Raw genomic sequence first — 19,514 nt, forward strand, 5'->3', positions numbered from 1 at the left:
AATCAATTCCTATATTTTAGGAACTATTTTAATATAACTATGACTTGGACCTATGACTATGACATGGAAAAAGTTTATCGAGAAAGAATCGTGTATTTAAATGTTTATGTTTTATGATTTAAAAGTCATTGTGTACTGTCGTGATCGGGGACTTTCTTTTATAATAAAAACACAGATATTTTGCAATTAACAAACAACACGTCTTATTCCACAGAAATTAACCACAAAACTGATTTGACAATCTTCATTCTCTCTTTCGCCGGCCGCGCGCATCTCGTTGTTTTCTCGCTCGTTGTTCTCTCTCGTAGCTAGCTAGCGCGCTCTCGCACTCGATCCACAATCAGCTAACAAGGCAATATTCATGAAGGTGCGCACTTTTTGTTGCGCTCTTAACTCTTATTTATGAATTATATCAATCTTATAATAAATACTCATTTAATAATTTATTACATATTCAATCCTGCAACCCATAATCCCTACATGTACTAACTACTGGTGCCTTTACCTCTAGAACAAAACAAAACAAAAGTTGTCCTAAATTTTTAAGACGTTGTTCAACATCAACCAATCGATTTCATTCATCCAGTATTGGGACGGACATTCCCTCTCATCCCCTGTCAGTTGGCATTGATTGACAAACGCTGCTTCAGATACCAGTGAAGCAAGCCAGCATTTAGAAACACAAACATACCCTTGTTTAAAAAACTGACAGAAATTTAGGGGGTTATGTGTTTGAATGTATTTCTTTCTTATTTAGCAAACACGTGCAAAACAACACAGGATTTAAATAAATTGTATCAAAGATTTTCGGTAAACGTTTTCGCCGTATCCTTGGCTAATCGTTTGTTGTTTTGCATGAAATAATACATCATTTCATTTTAAAGCTCGTCTTTCAAATTGAAACCATTTGGTTCCAGCTCATCATTTTTTCATTACAAACTTTCCGTTCCAAAAACGCCCCCACGGACAGGTTTATTCCGCTGTGGAAAATTTGAGTCCCCAGATGCTAACCTGACGGAGAAGGAAATAATCAAAACAAGCTCGGAAACTCACGCCACACTTTGGCCAACGAGAGGGAACCATAAAATTATGAGTAATCTCATCTCATCAGCAAATTAAACCTCATCATCACGTAAATTTCATTGCCGCCATCGTCCCCGGTGAGTTTTGTGACGCAGACGGACGAACACCGGACAATAGTGAATTATGGAAATTTTCGTCGGAAGGTTCTCCCAAGTGATTGATCACAGATTATTATTGGTTAGGAAGGAACCCTAACTTCAAATTCAAATTTATTGAAATGACTTAAAAATCGTTTCAAAATACTTTTACTAAATCCATCTGAATTCTCCCTCAACGCGACTATAATGGGACAGGAAGCAAGTTAAAAACGCACTTCACCACTAACTAATGGTCGCAGTCAAGTACGATTCTTCGTCCGTCAGGATCATTCATCGCAACACATTGCCGTCGTACTTCTCGTTGGAGCATCCGCTGGAGTGGTTTTGGTGGTTGAGGACGGGAAAAAGTGTGCCTCTTGGTTATGCTTTTTCCCACTTTTCCCGGTGGCATCACATAAACAGCATCGTCAGTGTGGTAAGTGGATGGGGTAGTACCCTTCCTGGCCATACAAATGCCATCATAGGAAAACAGGAAAATCACACCGCACATGGAGCAGGGAAAGAAAAAAAAAATCTTGTATTCATTCACCTTTAGCGATGTTTTGATTTTTGAAGAGAAATGTGTATAAGTAAGAACACTGAACACGGAAGCTGAATATTTCCTGATTTTATCCATTTCTAGAATAAGAGGATTTTTCTTCAAAAAGCTGTCGTTTGCCTCTTTTTTGCTGACGCCATCGGCTGAGCAAAATCAAAACAAGTAACATAGTTCTGTTGGTTTGCTTTTGCTTATTTTTGTCAAAAATATCTGGCAGCAGAAAAACTAGCAAAATTTGTCGCTGTTTTCAGCAAAGTTCTCTATTACTCTGACAGTTGTCATTTTATCTCAGAGTTGATTGACGGAACACAACAAGCTTTTAAACTGAGTGAAACAAAGAAGCAGAGCAATTCTCTGAGATTTCGGTCAATCGATTTTTTTTGTATTTTTTAATCCGGCTGAAACTTTTTTGGTGCCTTCGGTATGCCCAAAGAAGCCATATTGCATCATTAGTTTGTCCATATAATTTTCCATACAAATTTGCCAGCTATCCATACAGTCGTCCCACATATTCGGAACACCCACAAATTCGGAACACTTTTGTGTTAATTTGTCAATAGAATGCCAAATGCATCTTTCCTGGCGACCCTTTTATTTTTAGGACCTTTATTTGGACATTCTCTTGCTATTTCACTAGCAAAAGTAGTTCTTTTTGAACAAAAACTGCATTTTGAGACTATTTTATTCAGAGCTGCAAAACACTGCCTCCAAATTGCCTGTTCCATAACTGTGGGATGTTATTGTGCCTCCCACAATTGTGGAACACCTGAATTTAACAGATATTTTCACAAAAAAAGTTATCAGACCATTCATAAAACATTACTAAGCTTGAGTTTCATTGGTTCCAGTGTGTGAAGTCATTATTTTGTAGAAAATATGTACTCCTGGAGAGAATCAAAGTTTGTTTACATCCGTAAGAAAAAAGTGTTCCGAATTTGTGGATTTCAAGGGTCAATGTTTTTCTTTGAAAACTTGATATAAAACGAAAAAATGTACAGCCGGTCAATACATCAATCGAAAGATCGCAAGAAAAGCTTTCACATACTGGTAGAAGCAAGTCAATATGTTCAATTATCGATTTTCTATGATTTTTCGAACATTGGCCGATCTGTAAACTGTTCCGAATATGAGGGATGACTGTACAAAAATGATATATGAAAATTCAAAAATCTGTATCTTTTGAAGGAATTTTTTGATCGATTTGGTGTCTTCGCGAAAGTTGTAGGGATTAGGAATACACTGAAAAGAAATGATATGCGGTAAAAAAAATTGGTGATTTTTAATTTAACTTTTTGTCACTAAAACTAAATTTGCAAAAAAAAAAACAGTTTTTTGCTATGTTTTAGGGGACATAAAATGCCAACTTTTCAGAAATTTCCAGGTTGTGCACAAAATCTTTGACAGAGTTATGAATTTTCGAATCAACACTATTTTTGCAAAAAATCGAAATGTTGGTCGCAAAAATTTTTCAACTTCATTTTACGATGTAAAATCAAATTGGCAATCAAAAAGTACTCGAGTGAAATTTTTATAAAGTGCACCGTTTTCAAGTTATAGCCATTTTTAGGTAACTTTTTTGAAAATAGTCGCAGTTTTCCATTTTTTTAAATTAGTGCACATGTTTGCCCACTTTTGAAAAAAATATTTTTGAAAAGCTGAGAAAATTCCCTAAATTTTGCTTTTTTGAACTTTGTTGATACGACCTTTAGTTGCTGAGATATTGCATGCAAAGGTTTAAAAAGCAGCAAAATTTATGTTATCTAAGTCTCACCCAAACAACCCACCATTTTCTAACGTTGATATCTCAGCAAATAGTTGTCCGATTTTCAATGTAAAAATATGAAAAATTCGTGAAATTTTCCGATCTTTCCGAAAACAATATGTTCTTTTTTTTAAAATCAAGACTAACATTTCAAAAAAGCGTAATATTGAATGTTTGGCCCTTTTGAAATGTGAGTCTTGATTTGAAAATTTTTAAAGTGTTGTTTTCGGAAAGATCGGAAAATTTCACGAATGTTTCATACTTAAACATTGAAAATCGGACCATTAGTTGCTGAGATATCGACGTTAGAAAATGGTGGGTTGTTTGGGTGAGACTTAGAAAACATCAATGTCCCTGCTTTTTGAACCTTTGCATGGCAATATCTCAACAACTATAGGTCGTATCAACAAAGTTCAAAAAAGCAAAATTTAGAGAATTTCAGCTTTTCAAAAATATTTTTTTCAAAGGTGGGCAAACATGTGCACTAATTTAAAAAAATGGAAAACTGCGACTATTTTCAAAAAAGTTACCTAAAAATGGCTATGACTTGAAAACGGTGCACTTTATAAAAAAATCACTGGAGTACTTTTTGATTTCAAATTTGATTTTACATCGAAAAATGAAGTTGAAAAATTTTTGCGACCAACTTTTCGATTTTTTGAAAAAAATAGTGTTGATTCGAAAATTCATAACTCGGTCAAAGATTTTTTGCACAACCTGGAAATTTCTGAAAAGTTGGCATTTTTTGTCCCATAAAACATATCAAAAAATTAAAAAAAGTAAAAATATTGTTTTTTTGCAAATCAAGTTTTAGTGACAAAAAGTTAAATTAAGAATCACCAAATTTTTTTTACAGTGTATCATTGTTTTTCAGTGTAGTCGTTTATCCATACCTACAACTTTGCCGAAGACACCAAATCGATCAAAAAATTCCTTCAAAAGGTACAGATTCTTGAATTTTCATATATCATTTTTGTATGGACAGCTGCCGAATTTGTATGGAAAATTATATGGACAAACTATATATGCAATATGGCTTCTTTGGGCATACTGAAGGCACCAACAAAGTTTCAGCCGGATTAAAAAATACAAAAAATAAAATCAAAAAAAAAGATCGATTTCGTAGAGACCTGCTCAGCAAAACAATGGCTAGCATTTTTGCTAACTAATCCAAATGACGGACGATCGAACATCACTCCGACCTACTTTAAATTTTTGATATAAGTATTCCCAATGGGAGCAGATGGGAATCGAATGCAGAACCATTTGCTTACAAAGCGAACACCATAACCATATCACGGTCGCTTCTCTTTTTAATCCATTAGGGTAGCAAAATGAGGACCTCGTGGCGCGGTGATTAGCGGCTTCGGCTGCCGATCCTTAAGTTGCTATGGGGCGCGAATTCGATTCCCGCCTTATCCTCCTGGCCTTCTATCGGATGGAGAAGTAAAACGTCGGTCCATTTGCGTAAAATAGGTTTTGAGTGACTCACCACACATAACCTTCGGACGCCTAGAAATGAGCAGAAACTTGCAATAGAGACCACCAAAGACCCGGGGGTCGTTAAAGTGGATTGCTTTGCTTTTTGGTAGCAAAATGGAGGTACCGTAAACCGGGGTGACTTTGATAGGATTTCAATTTGTTTTCAGAATATTTTCCAACAGGTAAGGTTTTTCTCAAGATTTTTATTTTTAAAACATGTACTGGGGTAGACTACACAAAGTCCATGCACTATTTCGGAAAAAAGGTTTTTCAATAATGTTTAGAAAAATAGTTACGTTGAAAATTCTTAGTTTTAATTCCGGGGTGACTTTGGTAGTCATAGTTTTTCTTGTCAAAATCATATTTAAGATGTTCAAACTTTATTTGTACGCTAAATGTACCATCACTAAAGTAGCTGATATAGTTTTTAAGAAAAAAAATCAATGTTTATATTAAGTTAACTAAGTGTATAAGCTTTTTAGGAAAATACATATAAATTTTAGGTAAAATTGTTAAAAAGTCGGAATTTTGCCTGAAATTTGTTAAAACTAGTTTTGTTTGTAAAATTATCGATTTATATTGCATTTTATACTGAATTCGAAGCACGAATCACAAGTTTTCACATTTTACATGAAATTTGTTCAACTGAATTTGCCTTTTAATTTGGAGTTTTTTTTTAAATTGTGTTTCAAAAACACATATTATTTATTATTTACAAACTTTATTAACCTTTTACTAATGGAAAATTGTCCAAAAAATTCGAAAATGCATTCCGTTTACCGATTAAAAATCATATTCATTGAGAAAATCAAGACACTTTGAGAAGTTTAAAATAATGACTTTCATAAACATTTTCTTAACTAACTATAGTTAACTTTTTAAACATGTCAACATTTTATGAAAAGTTCTTCTTGAGGTACTTTGAACACTTCTCTACCACGGTCAGTATATTTCTAAACCATTCCTTACGAATTTTAATTGTACTCTTCATTTTGCGGAAAATCGCAAACCTATCAAAGTCACCCCGTTTTACGGTAATTAGTTGGGCAATAATACATAGTTCAAACAAAAAAATTTCAAAACGTATGAAAATGTCATTAGAAATCATAAAATACAGTTTTAGCGATCCCATCAGTCAAGTCTGAGAATATTTTTAACGGATTCTTCGGGAACATTTACGAGAGACAGTTTTTGAAAATTGAATCTTGAATTTTCGACGACAAAATCAATCGACCTTTTTAAAAATTAAACTATAAATTTATTGTGACCTTTTTTTGCTGAAAATTTCTGACTCAAAAATATTTTAGCGCCAAATAATATCCTTAAACTTAGAACAGGGTAATTTCTTATATCTGACAATAAAGAGTTTTTATCTGAAATTTTCATGCGAAATCTGTAGGGTTAGTGAACTTTCACGAGTTCGCGGGCAGTGTGAAATTGCACAATTTCCGTGAAATCCCGTGAAATTCTAGGATTATCTGAAATCATTGCCAAGAATAAAAAAAAAAAACAAATATTTTGTCCACAACGGTCCACAAACTTGATGTAAATTTGGCAAAAAATATGTTCGCTTAAATCATATGAAAATAGAATTATGTTTCGAATATATTAGCAATTTAAATGAAATTTGTCATTTTTAAGCATATTCCAAATTTTGCGTTTTGTGACCACAGATTGGATATATACTGGTTAGGGTGCCCAGAATATGCGACTTTTTATCAAAACCTCACTTCACAAGCTGAATATTGTTCCTTGACCTATTTTAGGACTCTGGGCCAAATATGAGCAAATTCGGTCAACATTTACCCACCCAAGTATCATTTTTTTCCAGGAGTTCTACAAGAGCTCTTCAAGATAGCTAAAGATAGCTACAGAATAGCAGTTTGGACCGCGGTAGGATAAAACTCTCTTCAAGTACTCTTCCAATCTCCTGAAGAAGTTTTGAAGAGAATTTTATCCTACCGCGGTCCAAACTGCTATGCTGTAGCTATCTTGAAGAGCTCTTGAAGAACTCCTGGAAAAAATGTTACTTGGGCATTGATACTCGAAGGTGATGTTTGTATGGGAAAAATCGAAAAAATGTATGGAGATCCCAAGTTTCTTACGGTTTGGTCTGCACGGTGCGTTTTTTCCATCCAAATATTCCCAAAAGTGAGATCCATTTTGAAAATTTAATGCTCTACAACTTTGTAGAACATACCAAAACTGTAAAATCCGATCCTGGAAAGTTATTAGCGATTTAAAAAAGTTATTTTTGTCTGAAAAACATTTTTTTCACCAACTTTAGGCTCGGGTATCAATGGGTTAATCTCATCCAATGTCGCTCAAAATTTACACAGATGCTTAAAAGAACCCAAAAAACCGTTTTCCGCTTGTGGAGCTGGGGTCATTTTTTTCTGGACACCCTAACACTGGTAGAATTCCGGGATGTTTTCAGAAGACTTCATTGATACTTTGAATTTTTTAAAGTGTAGTTTGTTACTTGGAATGTTGAAATGTTACTTAAAATAAATTCAATTAAGTAAATCCTGAAATTTAGTTTTTAGTATCTTTGAAATGTTTTGTTAAAATAAAAGTACAACTAATTGAAACAACTATCGTTTAGATTCAATTACTATCACTTTTATCACGATTTCGTTCTTCAAAATTTTGTTGAATATCAGTGAATATTCCATGTACAGTTCAGCACAGAGTTTTAATTACATGGTCTTTATAGTATTATTTAGATCGTTAAAAAAACAGTCATTTTCCAAAGCATTGTATTTTTTTTCTTAAGCCCGTAAAATTTTCACAAAACTTGATGGTCCCGTGAAACTGGAAATTTTCAGCTTGAAAAATCACTTAGCTTATTTGCTTAATATAGAATTAAATGTAAAAAATCTGTCCGGTTGTTTTACATAATTTTTTAAAGTTATTACAGCTTTTTTCCCGTTCCGTGAAATTCCTGCGAAATTTAAGGTTTGCAAATTGTGGTCACCGTAAAAAATTGATTTTTTTTTAGAATGAAAAATCACTAAGCCTAGAAATCTGTATGGAACGTATTTTCCATTGATTTTTATCACCCAAATCAATCAGACTGATTTAAAATTGTATTTTTTTGTTCTATTCATTTGTGATGGCAGTTTTTCATATCCAAACCAATTTATTTTTGCTAAATCAGAGTTAGGTCAACGCTAGTTAGATATAATTAAACTTGTAACTGTTTATTGAAAATTCACTGGAAGTTACAGTTATGAAACAACATTTTACTAACTGAAACACTGATGAATGTTCAAAGAACAGCGCTAGTTAACGCAAAGTTCAAATGATATTACAGAAAAACTACACTCATCCTCCCAGTAGAAAAGAAAAAGAAGTGCGAAGCGACAAAAAAGTCAAGTAGGGGAACTATACCCTTTCTCAGCCTATTTCTATTATCGGCCTATCAGCACTTTGATCATGAATTACAGCTTTCATAAAGTGTTTTTTGACGGTTTCAAAGCAATAAATAGCTCAAACAAAAGTGAGCAAGCAACTCTCCATTGTTGATACATCTGAAAATGTTGATTTTATAGCTGAAAACGGCAAAAGTGATGAGAATTGGTCGAACGGCTTAGAGTGATTAAAATGGGCATATTTCCCCTACATGGAGAGTGGGAAAAAAACGAGAGAGAGTGACTCTAACGTAAATTAAATTTTATTATTTCATTTTCCCATTTTCCAGCTTTCCCATGCGGATAATAACAGCCAACAACCTGTTGTTGTCCAGCTATCCGGTCCCAGTCCCAGCCCACAGCGCGCACGGAGCTGCTGGCCATTAGCCACCATGGTCAGTAACGCACCACCCTCCAATCAACAGAGGCGTCAGGTATCGCCGCGCAACAGGTCCTCCTCGGGGTGACTTCGGGGACTACTGGGTTTTGTGTGACCACTTGACCGGGTCCGGAAGCATTTTCCTGCTTTCTTTCTCTGCTCACCTTACCACGTGTGTTTGGTTGGTGGGATGGAGGGACATTAGCCGAACTGTAATCGCAAAACTGTCTTATTTGTTTCGAAAATTTCAAAATATTTTAAATTCGTGGTTTCGTTCGTAAATTTAAACTTTACGACGAAATATAAAATTTACTTGAAAAGACTGACAATCTATAAAAATGCAAATAGGACATATATTCCATCAAAATCAATTACAAAAAATACTGCTGGTAGAAATGTACACGCGTAAGTTGAGAAGGGATCCCCGGATCTCATTTCAAGGACTCGCACCGGAGATCTCGGGCAGCTTAGGGATAGTGAGAATGAGGGTCCCATCACAGTCAAGTAGGGGAAGGTTGTTCCGTTAATTAACGATCTGTTAGTGATTTGCTGTGCGCCAAGGTGTGTGTAACACGGTCTGTGGAGCAATCTCGAGAAAAAAAATGGAACGTGATTAAAACAAGCAAAACAAGACAGTCCAGAGGTAGGATCCTTCACGGTTTAATGTTGGAGGCAGTAGTGAGAGGTCGATTTACTAGTAAACGAGTTCAATTGTAATATGGACAAATGCTCTTATGGTTGAGTGTTGCCATGAATAGAAACGGATTAGAAAGTTGTAGTCTTGGAAAATTTTCATAATGGCTTTCAGTTGAAAAACATTCCTGTATTCATTTTTTCTCGTATGTCAGTATTCGCTTCGCTAGGAGACGGTGATGGATTTCGCCATGAATGTGATGATTGCCTAAGCCCAAGTTGCATAGGAACTAGTAATTGGGAATAAAACCAATTCCACTTTAACCAGTTTCTCACCACCATGACAGCCGTCCAATGCCGACCAGAAGTGTTGTACTCAACTTTTTTAAGGTGAAGCCGTTGATCATAATTAATCATCACTCTAAAATGCTCTGTATTGAATTCAATTTAACGAATTTCTGCACCAAAATGAATCAGCATGTGCCGGTTGTTGCCTTCTTGAACCACTGAAGGAATTAGTGATCTAAATCAATTGTGCTTCAAAATTTATATAATTTTGTGGTACAGTCATTGACGTCCTAGTTTGCAATCATTGATTAATGACGATTTCCATAACTTCGCATCGTTACCAAAATGTAGCAGCATGTGTAGGGCACTATTCTTAACAACTTGTAGAAGTAATTTTGTCAAAATATTGAAAGCGACGCAAAATTTATATTTTTGAACGAAAAATCATGACAATGATGGAAGTCTTCACATTAAGGGGAGAAAGGAACGAATCATATTTATGGATAAGTGGGATAAGTAGGCCGTGCCAAACAAAATGTAAAGGTTGTCAAATCTTTGGTGCTCACCCCTTGAATGAAAGATAAGGATGTCAGAAATAATGTTTTCATAGAACAACAAATTCCCGAAATTGGTTTACAACTCGCGCGCGGAGCTTGAATGAAAAAAGTGCATTTTTCTAGTATTTTTCAGAAATGCGCATAACAATCATACTAAAGCCATTCAACTTTGGTCGCCTTGGGCTTCAAGTTATAGTTTAATGTCCCCTGAACATTTTCCTGTAGTCCATTAAAGCTTGTGTTTGGGCAGGGCGTTTTAGGGAGAAAAATTTGTATTTGCTGGAATTTTTTTTTCAAAAATCACTCTCCAAAACAAGCCAAAAAATTTAGCAGCCAAAATTAATGCATTCAGCTTATAGGAAATTTTACGGAGATCATTTTGCTTTTTTATCATTCTATGCATGTCCACGCAAAGCCGAGATATTTGCATTTTAGTGAGCTAAAAGTGAAGAATTTTCAAAATTCTTAGTATTTAAGCGTTTTTAGCATAAAACATGGGCTACTATGATTACAAACGAGAAGGCATATATTTAGAATATTTTTAATTTTGCTCGCCGTTTTCAAATTATAGCCATTTTAGGTAACTTTTTTGAAAATTGTCGCAGTTGTTCATTTGTTTAAATTAGTGCTCATGTTTGCTCACCTTTGAAAAATATTTTTGAAAAACTGAGAAAATTCTCTAAATTTTGCTTTTTTAATTTTGTTGATACGACCCTTAGTTGCAGAGATATTGCCATGCAAAGGTTTAAAACAGAAAAAATGATGTTTTCCAAGTCTCACCCAAACAACCCACTATTTTCTTAATTCGATATCTCAGCACCCAAGCAGCATCGCGAAACATGTTTCAAATGACTAATTCTGAACTATGTTACACCAAGGGCGTAGAAAAGTTACGATTGTTACAACTGTTTAGAGTTTGTGGCCGACACTTATTCACAACTAATTTGAAACAAAATATACAGTCATCCCACATATTCGGAACACCCACAAATTCGGAACACTTTTATGATAATTTGTCAATAGCATGCCAAAAGTAGCTTTTCTGTCGACCTCACTATTTTTAGAACCTTCATTTGGACATTATCTTGCTATTTCACTAGTAAAAGTAGTACTTTTTGAACAAAAACTTCATTCCAAGACTATTTTGTCCAGAGCATCAAAACACTGCCTCCAAATGGCCTGTTTCATAATTGTGGGATGTTATTGTGCCTCCCTCAATTGTGGAACACATGATTTTTACTGATATTTTCACAAAAAAGTTATCAAACCATGTATAAAACATCACTAAGCTTGAGTTTCACTGGTTTCAGTGTGTGAAGTCATTATTTGGTAATAAATATGTACTCCTGGAGAGATCCAAAGTTTGTTTACATTCGTAAGAAAAAAGTGTTCCGAATTTGTGGATTTTAAGGGTCAAAGTAATTCTTCAAAAACTTCTTATAAAAGTTAAAATTTGCAGATGTTCGATACAGCATTCGAAAGATCGCAAGAAAAGCTTTCAAATGAAGGTAAAAACGAATCATTAAGTTCAATTATCGATTCGCTATGATTTTTTGAACATTGGACAATCTGGAAACCGTTCCGAATATGTGGGATGACTGTAATGAGTGTCTTTGACTTACTCCTAGCCTACCGAAAAACTGAAAAAGCTGATGATTTGCAACATATTTTGATAGAACTAAGTTATTTTTGAAACAACTGCATGTACTTCACGAATGGTTTTATTTTGTCAACATTCTGTTATGAATATGTCACAGAAACATTTATTAGCCAAAACATTCTTGTGCTTGGTACAGCATGAATTGATTGTTTTGATTCATTCAGTTTGTGTCCGACGAGTAATAAACAGCAGAAATTATGAAGGGGAATGCAAAGTAAGGTTAAAAACCGCTTTAGAATTTAGCAATCTGGCGTCGTTCCGTGTAAGGAAGCCGAAACTGGTGAACGGAAATGCAGACTACATTAAACAGCCCACAGAAATCAAAAAAGGAAAGACCATCGGATGGATTTACAACACCCTCGATTTGATCTAGCTGAGTCAACGTCTTCGATGGATTCCGATAGTGATGCATCGCAAAATGATTGTCCTAGTCTGACGATGGCGAGTCTGCAATTCTCCCGAAACATAACCCGATTGAATTACGAGAAATCCTCCAAAATTGGGGAATCGAGCATTAGATCGAACAAAACGCAACGAACGCACTATTAAAAATATTTATAGTTTATGTGCCCAACAATCCAACTTCCAAAAAATTACATAAGCTTAGATCCAGAACTAGCGGGGAAAAACTTGCATTACTATCTTAAAAAATGTGTTTTGGATTTGCTGGCGAAACTAAACAATTTGCCATAAACATTCATAAAATACAACTTATCCACAATGTGCGACAAATTGACAGTTCTCGCTACAGACGGAGAAAATTTGTACACATATTTGCAACAAAACAAAGCATGGTCAACATGTTAGTTTATGATTCAAAAAACATTATCACAACAAAAATGCAACAAACCGAAAGTTGACAAAAAATCAAAACAGGGCCGTATTTTAGGTGCATGATAATAAATAGGCACAGCAATCGGATTGTTTTTATTTTTTTAAACATGCAAAACCTCGCAAAACTTTAAATACAGAGCATTCACATTATTTTTGAACATTAAAGTATACCTTGCAGATAAATACTAATAATTTTAGTATTATTATTGTTTAATTGCTTTCAACTCGGTTTGCAGTATATCAAACTATTTCACATCTGCTAACAAATATTTTTAATTTGAAATTTCGTTATGAAATTTTCTGTAAGCGATAATAATTAATAATTGTTGACTGTTAAAATGAGTCATTTCAGATATATAATTATGATGTATTGTTTTGTCGACGCCTGAATTAGACCCTGTTTTTTGATGGAAGCCATGCTGTTTATTCCATTTTTTGTAATATGGTAATGATCACAAATGAAATGATTACATAATTATGGAGTTAAACTGATTAAATTTAGTTTGAAATGAATACAATCATTGAATGCATTAGTTACTAATGATGTTGTATAGTATCCGTAGCTAAAAATAGCATTAGGATTTATTTTGCATTCATTTTATTATCTTTTTAGTGAAAAATTTGCTTCAGAAATTAGGCCCGTCAAATATTTGAAGGTAAAATCAAATTTCGTTCGGTGCAGGTAAATTCGCAGTAAAATTTGTTGTTCACTGATCATTTAAACTATCTTTCACTATATCACGACAGATAGTTCCGTAGACGAAATGAAAACGGTTTTAAACTTGTTCATATTTTTCATCTTCAGCGAAAACATAATTGAGACATCAATATTCCTGAATATGTTTTTTATTTGTTGAGGGGAAGAGATATCTGACAGGTCAACTTTACATCAAACGAAAACAAAAAACATCATGTTCTAATAATATTGCCGCAACATAAACCTAACATATCTGGTAAAACTTTATTTATATGACTTTCTTTGACAACTTAATAGAAACTTTCTGGCGACGTTTTTTCAACAAAATTCCTGACGTAAAATAAGTTTCAAAACAGCTTCCAAATTGCGCTTTTCCAGTCACGCTGAAGGTTACACATTAGTCGTATCTACTCATTTTATTTGTTTCAAACTAGTCAGGAATGTGCATCGGTAACAAATAATGTTACTTGGGCAACTAATGGCCCGATTGTCAATGTTAAAAAAATGAAACAGATGTAAAGATTTTCCTCTTCCTTGTAAAGTTATGAAAATAATTTTTAATCAATGCTTGTCAAGCAGGAAGTCAATTATTGCTTGACAGAATTATATAACCTTTGAGACACATTTATTTTAGACAAGCAATCCTTCAGGGCCTTCAAGAAGAGTGCAACCGCCATATGCTGATTACTCTCTATGAAAATGAATGACGGTTTCATCTTAACCACAAATTATGTTAACATTTACTATCGTTTCGCCACACATTTGCCGAAGAATCAATAATAATGCTTTCAATTGCTTTAATAACAAAATATGAAAGATACCTGTTAACAAGGTGAGCATCACCTTAAACTCATCCCTTATGGAATGTTTAATTAGGCATATCACTGCCATTTGAAAGGCATGTCCCAATTCCACAAAGTACTTCTTAGAAATGTTCCACCCGCGATACTCGATACAGCAAAGAATCTTATCTCCTGGATTCATCAAATTTCACCCAAACCTCTTCATAATGACATGTTGTCGTCAATCTGATGCAAAGGAGAGTGTATATTCTCAGATGAGAGGGTGGGTGGGGTAGGCAGATAATGTATTACCATATGTGTGCGTAATACGATCTTTTCAATTGAAGCCACCCGAAAGACACACGTGCAAAAGTGCTTCCCCACCGAGTCGTCTTGTCTTGTCTTTGCTGCCGGGAGGGAGCGCTTCATGCTAGCAATTTTCGCACTTTTGGCACGTGCGGAATGCTCCCGCTGGTATGTTGTTGGGTCGCTCTGTTGATGTGACCCAAAACACACACACACACACACACACGCAGAGAGACATGCCTCAAATGTTATCCCTCCGGGAGGGGTCTGGGATACAGACGGCACAGGAAATCGGGGGGTAATCAAGGATATTATCCTAGCATCCTACAAGTAGCATGTATCGTTACCTTACGCACTGTTTTCAGTTAGAACTAGGGACTGGTATTTTTGCCCTGGAGTGGGACTAAATTTAAAAATAACATTCATCACCATCGGCACGTGTCCGGAAACAAGCAACTATGTAATGATGTGTGTTTTTAGTGCTTGTTGGACTACCAAGGAGTTTGTTTTAGGACTGTTTATGGGTAGCACAGTACCGAAATTTGTTATTTATAAAGCAGGTATTCTTTGGTTGAACTTTCATTATGCTTTAAATTTGCATCTTTAAAAAAAACTCAAAAACTCACTCAATTCCATAAATAACATTGGTTTATAATAATCGGGCCACATCATGCGTGTATTAGGGGAGAGTGGGGAGACTTGATCCCCGGGGACACTTGATCCCAAGCCTGTATCTCATCAGCATGTGGGTAAAACAATTAGCTTTGTTCTAGAAAGTTGTGCGAAATTAACTAAAACTCATTGTAGAAAACAAAGAAAAAAATTAAAAAAAAATTTGATTGAGTTACACACATTTTTCTAAAACGAGCTGCAAAAAACTTCCAAGAGATCTTTTTTTCTTTTTCTGATATGCATAAAAAACACTAAAAAAATATTCAAAAAAATATTTTTTGTATGTGAATTGTTTGATAAACTTATCAACTTCGAAACCCTTAAGCATTTGATGTTAAATTTATCGTCATACTATTTTTACAATCAATTGTTTAAAAAAGTGCGTTTAGGGTGACTTGATCCCTGCATTTTTGCAGTCCTTGGAATCAGCCTCAAGATTAATTAATTGGGCTGGGATTTCATACTTAGTTTCCTTTAGTATAGTTGTACATACTTTACTGCAGTTTGAACCTTTTTTCAAAAGTTTTGTAAACAAAAATTTCCAGCTTTTGTAAACATGCTGAATTTTGACCTAAAAAATAATATTTTAAGTTTTTAAATATTTTACATACTAAACTTGTTAAATTTTGAACACAAACGTACAGGTTTTATGTGAAATTGCTGTAACTTATAGAAAATTTAAAGTTTGGATGAATAAGAAACATTTTGCTTAAGATTTCTTCAAAATGTTGAAAGGGGGATCAAGTTACCCCTAACATTTTTAAAATGCCGGTTTAAAATATTTTTTTAAAACGCTTGGCATGATTAGAAGAGTTCATCTGATGATATACCCTTATAAGCCAAACATAGATGAATGTTTAAGCTTTCAATTCATGCAAAAAGTTTATAGTTTTGTGAGTAATTGACAAAGTTATGTGCGATACAAAAAAGGGGATCAAGTCTCCCCAGTCTCCCCTATAGTTATTTAAGTGGGTCAATAAAATTTCTGAAGCTAACTATCACTTGCGCCATCTACATTCAAGTTGTCGAAGTAGCAACGCGCGATTACCTATGATTTCTCAAAATGTCTTATGCAATAATTAATTAAAACATTTAGCATTAGTGTGGTGCTAGAAACAGTTTTTTGGCATTATGTTTGTCTCTATGATTACTATGTTATTTATGATTAATACTAAAATTGCTGATTTTTTTTAAATGGTATTTTAATATAAATTCATACGACTACATATATCAAAAAAATGCCCATGAGTTTGCATCATCCGCTGGCTTTGTTTACGTTTTAAACCACGTGGCGCGAAGATTTTGACATAAGCGATCTCGCTTGCGTAGGTTTTCGCCAAGAAGAAGTAAAAGAAAACCTGCTTCACTTTTTGAAACCCCGTGTCATGTCCGTTCGTCCGTGTTATAAATTAACATAAATATTGAAAGGCTATCGAAAAACTATAACAATTCAAACGCTGTTGAAAAATATTAAATTTTCTTGCACAGATTCACAGAGAAATTGAATAGCTGTGAGCAGAGATCAGATCAATCGCTTGCTGCTTTTGAATCGTGGTAGCTCACGATTGATTGCGCGCTGACGATTCGTGCGATCTTACTTACACCGAGTGAGTCATTCCAAATCATTCTAACCGAAAATCAGGTTCCCTGCTTCTCACGGTAACAAGCCGGCTAATCGAAAGTACAAAAATATAAACACATTTTTTCCAAATCTTATCCCCGTCCCTTCGTTAATTCACGTATCAAACCTCCTCTCAGTCAATAATGTTGCTGCGTCATTTTCGCTAATGGACTCCTGATGAAGATGATGGGAAAACTTTTCCGCCAAACCGATACCACCTCCCTGCTTGCGGCCAGTTTAGCAGAGAGGATGAACTCTTTGTTTTTCTTTCAATCAACTTTTTGATTCTGCTTCGATCTGAGCAAGTCTCGAACGAGTTGTCAGATTTCAATGATTCTTGGACTTGACATAAACTCTGGGTGTATTTTTTGCCTCTTTGGAGTTGTTCAAGGAAGTTTGTTTTAAAAATGACTTACCATTGCTGGAATCCTTCGCGCTGGCGAGCACCGAAGTCGGAACGCCGCCAACGGTGGTCGCCAGGATGCCGCCGAGCAGGAGCGCGACCGGCGGAAGCAACAGCAGCCTCTGGGGGCAGCGGCCTCCACCGGCTTGGCCAGGGCTGGGTTTCATTTTCACTGCTGGCGCTGTTCCTGCTGCCGACGACCGGTACAGTTGTGACGTGTTGTGCCGTTGGCGAACTTCCACTTCACCCTGTTTAGGAATTTTTCAAGCAATTATTTTCGGACTTTTCCACGGAATTTTTACTTCTGGGGTTGAAAAGTTTCAACTCCTACAAGGGTGTGTGCCTTTTTTTTGGCGATGGAAAAGTTTTGTTTTGGAAACGGAAAATTTATTTCTTTGAACTTAAGCTTTGAAATGAAAGAAGCAGCTTTAATCAACTCTTCATTAATTTGTCACTAAACATAAACAGAGACGAATGAAGCGTGGAATTTGGCGTCGCACGAGGACACGAGAAAAAGCTCCGCGGGGAAAACAACGAATGAATTTTCCCGGAACGTGAAAATTTCGCCAACAGCGAACACAAACTTTAGGTGTTCGGTGAGCCAAGGTAGACCAACTCCATAAATTTTGGTTTCATATAGCCTCCGGGAGCTCCCTCTCTCGCAATAGGGTTCGCGCGATTAACTCCCTCGTGTTGTCAATCACGACGAAAGATTGCTTCATTCACCGGAAACAATCAAAAGTAATTGAAGAAAATAGCCGCACTTGAGCATTGGTTGAAGGTAGAAAAAGATTGATCGGATAACAAATCGTCAAAAACCTAAGAAATCAATTTTTGACCAACGAAAAAATATCAGAGCAAAAAAGGTATTCAATTTCAATTCCACTTTACTGTGTGTTTCCTGTTTTCCCCCTTAACCAAATTGAAGTACAATTGAATTAAATTCTGAATTAAGCATTTTTATAGAAAAACCAGAATGCATACACGGAATTACACAGCGAAAACAGGAAAAAAGCAGCACAATGTCATCTTGTTTTGCCCCTACCCTTGTACCGGTACGACCGGAATTCAATTAAGATCTTGATATTGCTACTGTAAAAGCTGCACACAATATCGAACAGGACTGCAGTTTTTTTGTTTCGCAAAACAGATGGAAATTGTGTTAAGGTTTCGCTTTGTTATACGTTTAGCTGGGGACAAAATGGATTGAAACTGGGAACCTAAATAAAAAAAAATGACACACCCTACTAAATATGCAATCATTTCTGTAAAGAATCACACAAAATTAAATCAATCCTTAAAAAAATATTTTGCGCGTATAAGGCAGTAGGGTGTAATATCAAAATCAATTATCCAGCACAGCACTGTTCAGTTCCTTTTAGGGTCCTAAACAACTCCCCAAAGTTTGGGACCGATTGGTTTAGTCCTCACTTTGCGCAAAGCGATTCAATTTTCCATATCAATTTGTATGGAGAAAACCTTTATTTTGGATTTTGATATTTATCAAATCCACGTTCCATGTTGTATCAAAACCTGATTTTCGAGCAAAAAACACGTTTTAGACGAGTTTTGAACACGATTTATCTTTTTTAAGGGGCAAGCTAGCACCATACTCTCTTCGGAAAGGTTGTAGAGCAAATTCCAGAGCATATGAATATGAGTATGAAACGTGGATTTGATAAATATTAAAATTCAAAAAAAAAATGGTTTTCTCCATACAAATTTATATGGAAAATTGAATCGCTTTGCGCAAAATGAGGACTAAACCAATCGGTCCCAAACTTTGGGGAGTTGTTTAGGACCCTAAAAGGAACTGAAAAAGTTCCGTGCTTACTAAATTTGGACAACTTTATTTTTTTCCATACAACCATATTACATCATAATAAGGCAACTTTCAGTAACACTAAACTCGTTTTTTATATTTTCTTCTTATTTTAACAGTTAGCCAATTACTCAAATTTTTAAATAACAAAATGTTTCACGTGGTTTATCTCATAGGAAACTCTATTAAATTGATTTTAGGAATAAAAAAAATACTCAATCTAAAATTAACTTGAAAATGTTAATTTCAAGGTTTATTGGAAATATATTTGTTACTCTCTTTTTTTTATGAAATTTATGCTGAAAAAACAATTTTAAAAGAAGACCTTCAAAACTTTTTGAGCGATTCTCCAAAATTTCGGCGATCAATTATTTTCAATATTTTTTTTCATTTGCATTAAACTTTGTAGGGGCCTTTCCTATGACCTTTCATTTTGCGTCATTGCTTCTTTCATATTATCAGTTTTCACACAATTTGGCAGCTA

The 19,514-nt window shown here is 35.0% G+C and overlaps 1 protein-coding gene across 3 annotated transcripts in view; it reads right to left on the minus strand.

The window, feature by feature from the left end:
* The window catches only part of LOC120413643 (uncharacterized), a 94,586-nt gene that overhangs the window by 72,529 nt on the left and 2,543 nt on the right, over window positions 1-19,514 (minus strand). For all 3 annotated transcript variants that reach the window (XM_039574558.2, XM_039574559.2, XM_052708127.1), the window contains one exon: window positions 17,222-17,456. In XM_039574558.2, the coding sequence (XP_039430492.1) occupies window positions 17,222-17,375 (154 nt within the window). In that variant the 5' untranslated portion in view covers window positions 17,376-17,456. The remainder of the gene's footprint in view (window positions 1-17,221; window positions 17,457-19,514) is intronic.

This window comes from Culex pipiens, chromosome 2 (assembly GCF_016801865.2).
Source record: "Culex pipiens pallens isolate TS chromosome 2, TS_CPP_V2, whole genome shotgun sequence".
Lineage (NCBI taxonomy): Eukaryota > Metazoa > Arthropoda > Insecta > Diptera > Culicidae > Culex > Culex pipiens.